Source organism: Grammomys surdaster, unplaced genomic scaffold (assembly GCF_004785775.1).
Source record: "Grammomys surdaster isolate TR1022 unplaced genomic scaffold, NIH_TR_1.0 206, whole genome shotgun sequence".
Taxonomy (NCBI): domain Eukaryota; kingdom Metazoa; phylum Chordata; class Mammalia; order Rodentia; family Muridae; genus Grammomys; species Grammomys surdaster.
The window spans coordinates 2,732,426-2,747,590 of record NW_021604651.1 but is presented as its reverse complement, the minus strand read 5'-3'; the positions used below and the strand labels follow the sequence as shown (position 1 = coordinate 2,747,590).

The following is a 15,165-nucleotide window of genomic DNA, read 5'->3' as shown; positions in this document are numbered from 1 at the left end:
ACACACACACACACACACACACACACACACACACACACACACACACAGCTTTCTTTATACTCTGCCAACAGTCTCACAGGGATAAGGGGAAGTTTTGACATTTCTCTGACTCTGACCTACAAAATTCCTACAAATTTAAAAAGCAACACTAGAAAGGAACATAGTCTAAGTCATTTAATTGCGTTCCAGAACAAAGCTCAAGAATATTTGTGAGAATTCAGCAAACAACAAGGTCACTTCATGATATCTGCCACCTAATAAAATACATCCAGGCATGGAGGAAGCTGAAAGATGACTCACCGCGAGACAAGCCAATCCATCAACAGTGACAGATGTAGATCCGAAGTAAATTCTCGATGCTAGAACATTCAAAGGCATTTAAAGTACATTAGAAATGCTTAAAAGTTAAGTTGGCATCTGGAAAAAAGAGAAAATCTGCCACACTTAACTTAGAAAAAAATACGTATCTGGTCTCAAGAGCACATCATATGAGGAATGTTCAAACTTTTCAAAAGGAAAAATAATCCAATTTGGAGACATAGCAGTAGAAATCCAAAATAAACAAAGAGAATGTCTTCTTAGCTGAGGTCACTAGAGATCTTTGTAAAAACTTCAAGCATCTAAACATATATAAAAGAGCCTCCAAAAAGGAAAAAAAAAATGGGCAGAAAATGTTACTTTATTGAAACTATATACTGGTATATAGAAGTGCACAGGGAACCCAATGTATAAAAAAAAAAATTAAAAATCATGCCACAAGAAATCTTAACTAAATTATGTAGTTGTCTAAGGAAAATACCTAAAAGCAGTCAGAAGAAAACATATATACTATGTAACATGTATGTTATGTTCAAAATAGTTAACTTAAGTACAATAGCTGGTTTGCTTCATTTCAGAAACAATGTAAGGGCCAGCAAGTCTGCTTAGCTGGTAAAGGTGCTTGCTGCTAAGCCTGGTGACCTCTGTTCAATCCCTGGCAGTCACACAGTAGAATGAGAGAACTGATTCCAGCAAGTTGTCCTCTGACCTCTATATGAATGAACCCCTGACCTGTACTTAAAAAGTATTAAATGTAGGAGGAGAAAGAAAAACAATACATGAAGAGGAACTAAGTACAAGCACCCTTAAAGTGCAGAAGAGAAAATGAATTTTAACCTAAATTTCTTTCTTTCTTTCTTCTTATTCCTCCCTCCCTCCTTCCCTTCCTTATTTCCTTCCCTTCTTCCTCCCTTCCCCTTTGTTCAGTGTTAGAAGTGGAACTCTGGCCTTGTGCTTGCTATGTTGTCACTCTACCACTGAGCTGAATCTCCAGCCCTTAATCTACAGAACTCTACAGCCATAGAAAATAACCTTCTGTTGAATAGCCAAACTATTGACACTTTTTAAAATATAAAATCTGAACCAATACATTATCAGGGTCTTGAAGCATAAAAATGGCAAAGATACCCTCAAGAAAGGTTTGTAAGTAAAGAAAGAAAATGGCACTTGGTGGCAATCTAGACCAACAGAAAGAAATAGAAATCCCCTAATTGGTAATGATGTGAAAATTCTTTATAAAGCTGCGATGTATAATTATTATCTCCCTGTATCCTGAGTTGAACTTTGAGGATGCTCCTAATTGTGCCAAAACATGGAGAGGAAGCACAAAACAAGGACATGGTCTCCAGTGGAGAAGAGCTACATCCATAATATAGACCACTCACTTGGGAAGTGATGTAGACAGACAAATTTTTATTTGCGTTTATTTTATTTATTTATTTATTTATTTATTTATTTGGGGAGAATGCCATATGTGTCTGGAAGTTAGAGGATAATTTTCAGTAGTTGGTTTCCTCCTACCTAGAGACAAAATTAATCCAAAGCATTCTACCAAAAAGACAGTATTTTCTTCAGTATTCTTCGTGCTACATATACATACATAGGACCCTTCCTGAGTAGTTTATTTCATTTACTTCTCTATCGAATGACACCCACCCGCCAATTTGATATATGTATGTGAAACTTCAAATATGACGGGACAAATACTCCTTAACTCTTTAATTTTTTTCTCTAAAGTATCTTGACATATCCTACCATATTGGATTTTCAAATAGAGTTAAAATCTGTGTTTGTTTTGTTGCTTGTTTGTTTGGAGTTGTAATTGGTGCTGGTCGTATTTTGTTGTTCGTGGTGGTGTTTTGTTTGTTTGTTTTTATGTAGATGGTGTTAAGGAGACTACAACTGGGACAGATTTATATCAGTCGCTCTTATCATGGGTTGATACATGCAGAAATCTTCTGTTCCATAAAATGATTTTCTCTTCTGTCTTCTACCTTCTGTTTTGTCTCCTAACTTCAGTTGTTTGGTTCTGTACCATATTGATGAAACTTCATTACTCTCTTCATATTTCACTGTGTAGTAATCCTATTTTGAAGGTTTCTTAGAGTCTTGAAACACATCAATCTTTCTCAGAGTCTGTGGATAATGTACTCATCATTCGAATCAAATCCTTTTCCCACTCAAGGGTTGAATTATTGGTATTGTTATATAAATATATTAAAGATTAGGTGATTTATTCCACATTCGTGACTTATAAGATTCTCTTCTGCCTTGGGTATTATTCTGTATGTTGCTCAGCATACACTGTATATTCAGCAGTAAAGAAAATAGGTGTAAACCCTGATATTGTAGTAAAACCCAACATTTAAAACAAATAGACCTAAACATTTAATTTACAAGTATAATTAATGCCATAAGAAAGAATAGGCTTTTCTATGAAAATAATTTGATGTAGAATGAAAAGAATAATATATTTTTCCTTATTAGATATTAAATACAAATGCAACAGGATTCATCCTTAAACAAATACATTTACACAACAATTCACCTATAAACCGTGGCCTAGGGACATGGTCAAGCAGTTAAAAGAGAATACTGCTATGGAAGCATGAGACCAGAGTTCAGTTCCTACACTCATATCAGGAAGCTCAAGCTACCTCTAACTCCAGCTCCAGGGACTCAACATATTTCTCTGTCCTTTCTGGGTCCCTACATTCATGTAAATGTACCCATCTACACACACATACAAAGACACACTGACACAAATGCTCACACAAATACACAATATTAAAAGTAAAAACTTTTTAAAGACTATGTATTTTGTTCTTATGATTAATCTATTATTTATTCTAACATGTCCGAATTCTTTGAACACTGTAACAAGGCAGATATTAGACTCAGAACGATGGCCTAAACTCAGCTTGAGTTCATGTGGTTATTTTGATGGCAGGAGTGGGGAGATGATTCAACACTTAAGACCACTGGTTTGATTTCCAGAACCCTGCCTCACAATTGCCTTTAACTTAAGCTTCAAAAAGATCTGGCCTCTGAGAGCTAGGCATACATGTGGTTCACATACAGGCAGACCAAACCAACATGTACATAAAAAAATTAAAAAATAAAACTTAAAAAAAAGATAATTACATGTCAAATAGGAACGATTATTTATTCTTAGTTTCTTTTTCTTTTTCCAGATGCGGATAGGCATTCACTCGGGCTCTGTGCTGGCTGGTGTGGTCGGAGTGCGAATGCCACGATATTGTCTTTTTGGAAATAATGTCACTCTGGCAAGCAAATTTGAATCTGGAAGTCATCCTCGGCGCATCAACGTCAGCCCAACTACTTATCAGTAAGTGTCCTCTGACTAGTCCCTCTTGGCACCTTCATTCACATGGTATTATACTTTGTCATTTGTGAGTCTCTGTCCCTTTTCTTGATTCTGTCACTTTTAAAAAGAACATGAGTAGTTTTTAGTCTGAAAGAGAATAGTAGTAACATAAACTTATTCACACTCTAAGAAATTGGGTGCTGCTTATATGTCTTCAGTCTGCATTGAACTGTAAAGTTTAATGTTTTTAAAATGTTTCTCATTGTTGGCAAAAATGGAAGGAATAAAAAATTATAGCCCGTTTGTTCTCATCATTTATTAAATATACAAGTAAGAACCCTGGAACAGAATACATATTATAAACTCTGAACTCTATTCATCTTAAGGTTATTTTGACAGTGCTACACCACGTTTTCTCCAGAACCCACTCTTATTTTGTGCTTAGCAGATGTCATCTTCCGTAGTAGGCATTAAATTCTATGCAGGCAGAGACTGGTTTTGGTTCATCTTATCATTATAGACCCAGAATTTTGAAAAAAAAATGTATTGGGACATATTAAGTACTCTACCAACATTGAGTGAATGTCAAGAATTTTCTATGGGAAACTCTTAAGCAGAAATGAGTGACCACTGAAATTTTTGGTTGATATGACTATTTAAAAAAAAATCAGAAAATTGAAAAGTAATGATAAAAATAGTTACAATAGTAACTAAGATAACATTAGGATCCTTTTCGTTCTATATCGTAATAGAGGAAATTTAATTTTTTAAATGAATGGTATATACTTTTAGGCTCCAAGAAATGGATTATAATGAGTACTGAGACTTTAATAGAAGTCAAAAGAGACTAAGGATTTAAAAAATATTTTTAAAGACAAATTATTAAAAATTTAAAATCTTTTTCTATTATAATTCTGGGCATCTGACATTACTTGACATGAGCAAATTGGATGTTTGGAATGTATTTAGCAGAAATCAGTAAATTTGATATATATTTGCATATATATTTATATATGTATATTTACATATATACATATATACATGTGTATATATACATAAATATAATATATACATATATTATATATGTAAATATACACATACACACACACACACACACACACACACACACATATATATATATAATCAGTAAAACATCCAGATCATAAGGTAGGGAAGATTTCCTGAAAGTTTTTTCATTACATCTATATCTTCTCAGAAACTTCATTTACAAAAGCAATGCATTGAAAACACTGTCCAAAGATAGTTTATAACCACGGCTGACTTTATGTTCAGAGGACCCAGTAATGGAGGCTCCGAAGGACATAATTGTGTGTGCTATTTGGTACTAATTCTGACTTTTCATGATTCTTTTCACATCTCATTTATCACAGTCCTTAACGATGAATAACAGCTAAAGAACTGAATGGCTTCAGCTACTCTAGCCATTGGAGGAGTTTGCTCTCTTGTCATCTTCCAATTGATGCCCCTCAAAATTAGCTGTGTTCATAGATAGACACACTGGACTGTTTTATTAATTTTTCCTAAAATATATTTACCTTGTCCTAAATCATGTAATATTTTTGTAATTCCACATAAAGCTGTGATCATGCTAGTGTGAATAAAAGGTGAACAGGTTAACTAACTGGGCTGTGTTACATGTTCAACACTAGGATTGCTCTGAGAAACTCTATTTACTTAATCCATAGTAATGTGTTAGAAATTATTTTCTCTTTTAAAGTTCTTTAAGTTTTAACATGAAATTGAGTATCTGTATCCTTTCATATTTCATATTTCATATTTCATATTTCTCCTTTTTTCTTCAAACTATCTCTTAGAATCAATGAAATTTTATATAATACTATATAGGATTATTTGTATTATGTCATATTAAGTAGATAATCTAAAAAGTAGTCTACTGTGATTCATGTTATATGAATGTATATTTTAATACTTAATGAAATATAGCATTTTTGAGAACTCATCTTAAATCTCAAAAAATTGCTATTAGTCTAAATTTAACATTTCCTATTGATAACTATGAGGGGTCATAATTACGTATTATACAATGTTTTGTGAACTATCAAAGTCCATTGGATTTAGCTCAATATTTCTGGTTAAACGTAAGAGACTGGTGCATTGTCACACATTATAAGGGGGAGACACTATGAGGTAAATTTTAATAATACTGGATAAAGTTACTTTGTCAGAGACGTTGCGGACTTTCACATCTGCAGGTATAATGTCAACATGTTTGATCATATTACTTTATGTAGCAGTCTTTAAGTAGTATGTATATTCTCAAGCTTCAATAATGTTAGAACCACAAATAACCTCTGAAAGAGGTAAAAATAAAACCTCTCTCTTTTCAAGTTGATAGTAATGAGTGGCTTAATGAACATAATTAGTTGACTTCCTACTTTCTCACCTGTGTAAGTGCTAGAAACCTCTAGAACACACCAAAGATGAAGTTTTCAGAGCTTGTGAAGCCATTTTCTCATATCATATTCTAGCTTTTCTTTTTCTAAAATTATTATTTGTGAGAAACAGCACATTCGAAGAATATATAAGAAACGTTTTTTTTTCAAATAGTAAATGAACAAATACATTTAGCTCTTTAAGTGGGTTATGACCTTTGGATTTTTTAACCTCCACATATTTACTCTGTATGACTTAGTTCCTTTGTGTTTATGGTTGTGTGTGCTCTTTTGTTCTTAATCTGTGCTCTATTTTGGGTTGATTTGGGAATGTGGAAAATACCAGAATTCCTTAGATCAATTCTGACCCAGAAATTGAAAACTAACAATATGAGAGGAGGGTGTTTTAAATGCTAAAGTTTGTTTTCTTTTATCCCTCCATTTCTCTGTCCTTTATTCAGACAGCCTAGATTTGTTTAAGGACAGATATTTGATTAGAGAATAAAAAACCATAAAATAATCTTTTCATTTACAAAGGCTAATTAGCTATCTTGTCCAGTTTTCATTTTCATGTCTTTTTAAAGGTCTATTTGTTGGTATGCAAAACTTTTAAATGAGTGTTTTACGTTTTAAATCTCCTTGAATTTGAGGCATATAAAGATAATGAAATGTTAAAGTTAAAGTTGGCAGTATCCAAAGAAGGCAATGGGTTATCCACGCTTATCCACATCCCATAGTCTAAGAGGAGAGGCATTATTGTTGCCATGAATGTGAAAGTGTGGCCAGTTTCATGCTCTCCATACCAGGATGCAGACTCAACTCTGGATTCAAGTCTTGTTACCTCACAACTTAACAGCAACAGAAGGGAATCAGGTACAGAACACAGAAATGCCTTATACTTCCTCCTATATAGCTGTCAGTGAACACCTATCTTATTTGAATTTATCCATTACCATGAGATTTAGAACCCACAAATTGGCAACGTTAAAACATTTCCGCCAAACAATTATGTACGCTAGTAACTCGTTTTAAATGAATAAAACTTTTTTTCTTATGCTTTATTTTATGGTGAGCTATATTTTTAGCTTTTTGTGTCCAGGAATGTTTTTTTTCCAGGAAATGAATCATTTCATTTCAAGGGATTTCATGTGGTCTAGCTGTTAGTATTCTGTCTAAACTTCACCCCCACAGTTATCTGGCATCAGCCTGGTATGCTCCTCCCCACAGTTACCTTGCAACAGGCAGGTAGGCCTGCCCTCTGTAAAAGGGGGTGCCTGCCCCCTCCTCTCTCTCTCTTGCTCTGTTGATCCCTGCCTGCAGGTTCTCTGTCCCCTTGCCCCTTCCCCCTTCCCTTCCCCCTCTCTCCATGTGGTCATGGCCGGCCTCCACTTTTCTCTCAGCCATTCCTCCCGTTTCTCTCCTCACTTTTGCCCTCCGCCCTAAATAACCCCGCCCCCTCGTGGAACTGTTTGGTCTGGCATTATCTGTCTAAGCTACATGTGAAAATCTAGAGACATCCCCTTCCATCATTGGTCCCCTTTTCTTCACTAGCTGACTAGATACTTAAAGTTTCTTTGAGCTTATCCTCAAATTGCACAGGAACTTGTAATAGTAAGGCACCAAAGAAAAACTCCAAGTACAATTTCTTGTCTTCTACTCAGATAGAAAGAAGGAAAATCTTGGGGTCTTCACAAGACTTCAGAAAATACAAGATGCCCTCTCATTGTTAAATTTTCCATTTTAAAAACTCACTCTTCCACAACACTCTTAAATATAATGATACAGTCTATGAGCCTAGATTGAGTTTGGGGGGTTTTCCAGTTAAAATATAAAGGCAGAGAAAATCTCTAAGGGCAATGGGGCAGAGAAACCTCAAGCACCACAGATCTAATCAGCATTTGAAGCTAGGACCCTATTGGGAGTGAGGAACCACACTAGTACAGCAATCACACAGAGAAAACATTCTTCTGGAAAGGAGAGGTCAGCCTGAAAAGCATAAAAATCCAGTCTCTTCTTGAGTACTGAGGATTTTAAACTCTTAGAAGACTTTTCTTTCCTAATTTAGGGTTGTTCAGTTTGAAAAAAGGTGGGATAGTTGATTTACCCAGAACTGTTTTGTTTCACATCCTGAACAGACCTTGAACTAGATAAGCCAGCTCATCAGTAGGGGGCCTGCAGAAGGTAGGAAAAAACCTTATAAAGCCTTTGTTTTAAGCTGTATGGCTTTTGTCACAAGTTAAGAGAGTGAGGAAGAAGCCAGTGATATTGGAAATTTGTCACCTGGGCCAGCCTCCTCTCCCTATCTGTCCACCAAGGAATCTGTTCAGTACTTAGTAATAGTGATGAATGTCATGATGACTTCAAGGGAAAGATACCCAGGTAATTAATGAGAATAAAGTTACAACATAAAACAACAGCGTGAACACCCGGGTTTACCTTTGTCCTTTCCTGGTGTATAACTTTGTACTGAAAAGCAGTGAAGTTGAGGTAAAATTACCCAGTGTTGCTGAAAGTCTTGTGAGGCACTGAGTATTTGGAATTTGTCTTGTGATTATGTTCGGATTTACTTGCACACACATTTCTTATGCTACTATGTTAATGTAAAGGTTTAATTGATGTCTCCCCAAGTAGGGAGCATCTGGTCCAGCAGAAACCACTGCTGCAGGATTCCACCCGGGTATCTTCTCTCATGAGGATATTCTGGGAGTTGACTCAACCTATCTTAGTCATAAGGTCCTTCAGCTGCGGTAGGCTGGGAGGGTGTCACTGGTGGAGCCCCACTAGGTCCTTGAGAAGAAGGTATGTGTGAGCTCTGCAGTGCTGCTGGAATTTTGAGGTTACCAAGACTAGGATCACACACCCATAGAGCACTGTTGGTGCTCTTACTGAAAGGTATCAGGAAAGGCTTGAGAGCACAGAAGTGGAACATAGAAACCACTTCGAAAGTTTCAACTTTTGTAGTGTTTAAGTGGGCTTAACTTTTTGCCAGTGGAGTTCACAGTTACGACTGATTTAGTAATATCAATACTACTTTGGTGTTCATTAACATATCAAAGCCCTGTTTTGGACTTGGCTTCTATCTGAGCTGCCTGTGGCTGGTTCATTAACACATCACACTTAAGTAGAAAGAAACTTGCAAAGATACTGTTCTTTTTTTTTTTTCAGTGCTTTGACATGAAAGAAAGGGACCAAACCAAACTATCAAGAAATAACCACTACAAAAACTAACTCATAAATATTGTGGAGACACAAGACACACATACCCACACACAAAAATCAAACCTATAAAAAATTACCATAATACATACAGGCCAAAGACCAGTAAGAAGCCCAAACAAGGCAATGTGAGACAAATAGGCTACAAAAATACCATTGAGTTTATTTGTGTTGGCTATCTAACTACTGCTGGGCATGGGGCCAACCTTAATATCCTTAGCACTTGGAAGGCAGAAGCAGGCAGACCTCTGAGTTCAAGGCCAACATGGTCTGTAGAATTTTCCAGTACATAGTGATGGAAGCAATCTTCCAGAAAATAGTATAATTATAAAGGGAGAAAAACAAATTGGAGAATCAATTTACCTATTCTAATATCTGACTAAGCAGAACACTACAAAAACGAATCAGGGACTAAAAAAATAATGAAAGAACAAACAAAGTGTATCCTACTATGTAAAAATATTCATAACCTTTCGCTAGTGGCCATTGTAGTAAAACTGTTCCTAGAGACACATGGTTGTTAATCTCCATAATATAGAAACAAAAAATGAAGGTGAGAGAATCTAGAAGAAAGCTCAAACCTACTGGATTAATAAAACATAGTAGCATCTGATTCTGAACAGTTAAATATTGATAGAAAATAATTTCTCTAAAAGAATTTAATGTCTAATCAGATGGATGAAGTAGCAAGTAGAATAAACCAGATATACTTCACTTAATGACTATGAAAGATCATTATCCAAATCTTCTTTCCAGTCCTTAGCTATCCCAATCGTATTCCTCTACTGCATCCTGCTTTGGTTTTAAATCCACTGCCTTTTGGCCAAGCAAGGTGCTGCGGGCTGGTAAACTAATCACTTGAAAGAAGAGGTACAAGCATAAAAATTCAAGCCTACCCTGGGCTGCCCAGTAAGATTCTATCTCACAAAACCTAGGCATATGTCATATAACTCAGTGACAAAGGTTGTTTAACATGGGTAGGCCCCTGTTTTATTCCTTAATATCCACATTCACTAAAACCCTTTTGTGAGATGGTAGAAGAGTGATTATTTCTTTGAAAGGTCTTTGGGAATATCACTATCTTCCAGCCTTATATGTTGCACAGATTTTTCTTGTTATTGAAACAAATTTAAAACAATTTTTTTCTGATTTTATATGAACATTTCCAAAGTTTACATATTAAGGATAACCATATAATCATTAGCCTCATTTAGAATTTATAACTAGATTCATGTTTTGTCCATGGGGCTAACCCAACCAATGGAATAACTGTTATATGAAAGACATTCTCAACAACAACAACAACAAAAATCGAAGTTCCTTCTAATGTCCTCTAAGTTGTCTTCTATCTCATGATATAATCAGAGGTAACCAGATATTGCTTCATAGAAAGCAGTTACAATCATCTGATGACTGGCTTCCTGATGACCTCACTGATCTGAAAACTGGATGATTCTAAGTTTGAAGTCTTGAGAATGGCAGTTACTTACTTTTTTCTTCAGTCCATGGTCTTGAAGCATTATGCCATGTGTACATAGCAAGTAATCACAATGTCTTCCTTAATAACAAGTAAATAAAAAGATACAGTTGAGGGAAAATGCTTGGTGGAATGAAGACTAAGTTCTTGCCTCTGCCCTATGGACATTCAAGCTGTAAATTAGTTATGCTACTTAGAATTTGAAGAAGACAGACTACATAATAATATGATTCTTAAGATTCTTCATTGTGAGTCTTTCTCTTTTTAAAACAAAACAAAATAAAACAAAAACAAATGCCCTGAATCTTGTTTTAAAGTGTAAATTCCTTGTGGACCATGTACATCAGTATAAGCTTCAAACCCTGTTCCAAAAGAGGATATGCAATAGAGCACTAAACTTGGACCAATTAAGGGAGAAGGCATTAAAGGAAGATCTGAGAGAGGCAGAGACCAGCTGCTTTCTTCGGTTCTGCGGGAGCTGTCTGAGTATCATATCCTGGTCCAAAACAACAACAAATTTTAATAATCTTCCAAAATATATAAGCAAAACTCTTGATAGGAGGAACAGTGAGATGCAGATGAATCAGAATATGTTCAGTTTCCAAATACTTATTAAATGTGAAAGTTTCCCTTTGTCCGTCAAATATCTGGGATTTGTTTAGATTTATGTAGAATATACGTTTCCCTATCAATTCTGATGTGCCGAAGAAGTGGATTGTTAGGAAGTATTTGAGAGCTGTTCCAGGCCTGTAGACCTATTATTTCAGGGTGAATCAGAGGTTTTCGTATGATCTGTTTAAGTTTCTAATTCCTATACACACACTTGGTCATTTATTTAGTACCGTGAGTCATAACATAGCCCATGAGTAAAACATTATTACTGACCTCTTCCATAGATACCCTAGTAAGTCATCCAGAATCTTGTGTTGGGAGTCATTCAAAGACTTCTAACTCCTGGCTCTCATGAGAGGTTGAATCAGGTTAACTTTATGTGCCAAGGCTTCCATTACTAAAATTTAAAACTGTGATCACTTATTGATAACAAATTGTTTACTTAGATAAGAACAAATCCCCCCAAAGCTGCTGTCTCTATGATTTCTAGCGTAGTATATGATATTTACTTAAAATGTCAAGAGAGAAATGTGTTGTCAAGAGTCGCTTCCCAAAGAAAACGCAACGAATCACTTAAAAGTCCTTGTATCTGAAATAACTGTTGCCCTCTCTTTTTTGATATTTTATAAGTAGTTTCATAGATAACCCACTTTTGTTCCCCATTATCAGAAAATATAAATTACAGCAAAATGCAAAGAGCATGATGAGGCAAACTACAGGCAACGTAAAGAATCAGTCACAACCTCTGGTTGTTGATTTGGGGCTTATAGGACATTAAGAAAGGATGGAGTTTTCGGTTGCATGTTACAGTTGGTGGTAGTGTACTTTATTGTTGTAGATTTTAATTATTATTCTAAAATTCACATACTTTATATTTCTTAATCTTACAAATTCATGTTTTAGTTGAATGACAGATACATTGTATCATATATTTATATGGATTGCTTCTACTTCTATTACCATTTTTTCTCTTAATTCGATTAGCTTACCCACAGTATCCCCACTTTCCTATGTTCAAAGGCATCTTTGCTAAAAACAGAACCCCAGTGTAGACTGATTGACGTCCCTGGTTGGTATTCCGTAAAACTAATGCCTGTTCTACTTAAGGTTAATAAAATCATTTTGGATTCATTGCTAAACTAGATAACTAATTCAGGATTTTTTAATGTGTTATTTCTGAAGTAATTGATTAGACATTACTTTAAGTAAATGAACATCTATGCAAATGCAATGTAAGCAAGCAAGCAGTGTCTGACTGTCACCAGTGCTCCCACTGTAACTCAGTTTCACTGTTTGGTTGAGGAGAATTATCTTACTTACTTACAAGTTGGCCTTGTCAGCTTCAGTCCAACTCAGCTTGACTTAGACTAACAGGCCCTACTGGATCTGCTGCTTCTGTTATCAGATCACTCTACTCCTGAACCCGCTTCCACCCTTCTGTTATCAGATCACTCTACTCCTGAACCCACTTCCACCCTCCATAAACTTAACAGATAGGAAGATGCTCATCTTTAAGATTATTATGTATATGAATCAAATAAAACAGGCTCTTTATATAATTTTAAAATACTAGAACGAGCCTCTCATCTTGAATGTATAGAACCTTTACATTATATTTTAATTCATAATCAAAGTGCTCTTTTATCCTTTCACAGGCAAAATGTTACAATTATGGATTATGACATATAGGCTGGTCCTGTATGTCATAATAATTAGTATAATATATACTAACAATAATTAGTATAATACATAATAATGATCCCTGTGTAATAATAATTAGTATTACTAACTGTCATTTTTAGATGATAGTTTTACCTGGTAGGGATGTTTGAAAATGATTCCTTTTCCCTCCCATCTCCTACATGATATCATGGAGCTGCAGTTAACACTAACCTGATTTATGAAAATGTGCAGTCTTTATGAAAAAATGATGACTATAAATCTATAAATCTTTCAAATAAAATCTAAACACTGTGTTTATGATTTCAAAATGTTTCCTAATATATGGCCTTTGCCCTAACTTTCCCTGCCAATGTATTTTGTAATGCTGTCTATCAAATGGCTTGAAACTCATTTGTTTAGCTCACAATGTTGTTTCTGACTTTTTCCTCCATATCCACTGCATGAAATTCTTCACCTCTTAAAGTAACCTCTCAACTGAAAATTCCATTATGGTTCTCTCCCTTTTCATATTTTCCTCTTCTGGGGTTTCTTGCACTTCTTTTGGTATTAAGTGGGTTTTTTTATAGTATTTATTCTGTTTCACTATACTGTATTTCTAATTATTTCTGGAAAGTTTTCTTTTCCTTATTATTTATATTTCCATTTTTATTTCTATTGACAAAGCTGTAAATTGCTTAGCTTATGCTCAAGGGAATGTGGACGGGGTTTAGTTGGACAATATCCAATTATTCATGAAGAATTGTTGAATTAAATTGAGATGCTGTCTGGTGTTTTTATATACGAACAGCAAACAGAACATTACATGGAATTCAACAAATTTAAAGAATATAAAAAAGAAAACTCTAGAACTTAGGCAAGTTTTCAAAACAGACAAACTAGGTCCTACATATTTGAAATAAAGCTAAGCCACATGTTTTGTTTTTTTCTTAGGCTTTTATTTTGGAAAAATTAAATTTAAACATATTTTTCAGAAACTGCAATTTAGGAAAAAAACAGACTTGGTGGCATATTTCAAAAAGCATAAGTATGCTTTTATACAATTGTTACCCTATGAATCAATCTATTCCACATTATTGCACTTCCTAATATGTGAAGTCATATGACAATCATGTGTTCAATGACATAGAGTGTTAGCTTGAATGTAGATATTCTGTTCACGTAGAACCTTTTTCTGCTGTTTTATTCACATTACTTGCATTTTTTCTTAGATTACTAAAACGAGAAGACAGTTTCATATTTATTCCTCGTTCTCGAGAAGAACTTCCAGACAACTTTCCAAAGGAAATACCTGGGATCTGCTATTTCCTGGAGTTAAGGACCGGCCCAAAGCCACCAAAGCCATCGCTATCTTCATCGAGAATAAAAAAGGTTTCCTACAATATTGGTACGATGTTCCTCCGGGAAACAAGCCTCTGAGACTTGCTGCAGATCAAAGACTCCTCCAAAAAGCACAAGCCCAGAATATGGGTCCTGATGAGGGGAGGAAGAAACTATTTCTCTTCCAATGCTCTGTAAGAACATATAGTAGTTTTTGTGTTAACGTCAGGCAATAATCCTTGAAACGGTGAATGACTGCTGTCAATTAAAAAAAAAAACTGGATGGTGGGAGGGAAAAGTAAAATGTGTCCATCCATATGAGTGTTTCTGGTCATATATATTTTATTTACAAGTACAGGCAATCAAAAGTAGCCAATCAATAGAACCTATGGTTTCTTGTTTATCAGCCATGCAGGTATCTCTCCCTATATATTTGTACCACTTTTGAAAGCCAGTTTTAAATATGTATTCCTACATTTAGTGAACTGATAGGTAAGGAATATTCTTTAATTTTCTTTTCCTGAATAGACATCTCATACATGTATCATGGCAATGTGGTTAAACTTCCAAGCAAGAAGAACTATAACTCAGCAAAATATTTTAGGGATATTACCTATTTTTATATATCTATATCTTCTTCTAAATAATTTCATTTCACACACATGATTAGATATTTAGAATGTGCTGTTGCTTTGTTGGTATATTATGTGATGCTAACCTACTAATCTAATATAGTTTCACTTACTTAGAGAGATTAGTGCTTGAACTGAGAGTATGTATAACTAAGGATAGCAGCTGTT

The 15,165-nt window shown here is 34.9% G+C and overlaps 1 protein-coding gene across 1 annotated transcript in view; it reads left to right on the top strand.

Annotated features, from left to right (window-relative positions):
- Gucy1a2 (guanylate cyclase 1 soluble subunit alpha 2) overlaps positions 1-14,648 on the top strand; it is a 326,716-nt gene extending 312,068 nt beyond the window's left edge. Inside the window, exons 7-8 of the mRNA XM_028771399.1 lie at positions 3,513-3,667; positions 14,257-14,648. Of these exons, the coding sequence (XP_028627232.1) occupies positions 3,513-3,667; positions 14,257-14,464 (363 nt within the window). The 3' untranslated portion in view covers positions 14,465-14,648. The remainder of the gene's footprint in view (positions 1-3,512; positions 3,668-14,256) is intronic.
- Positions 14,649-15,165: the final 517 nt, after the last annotated feature.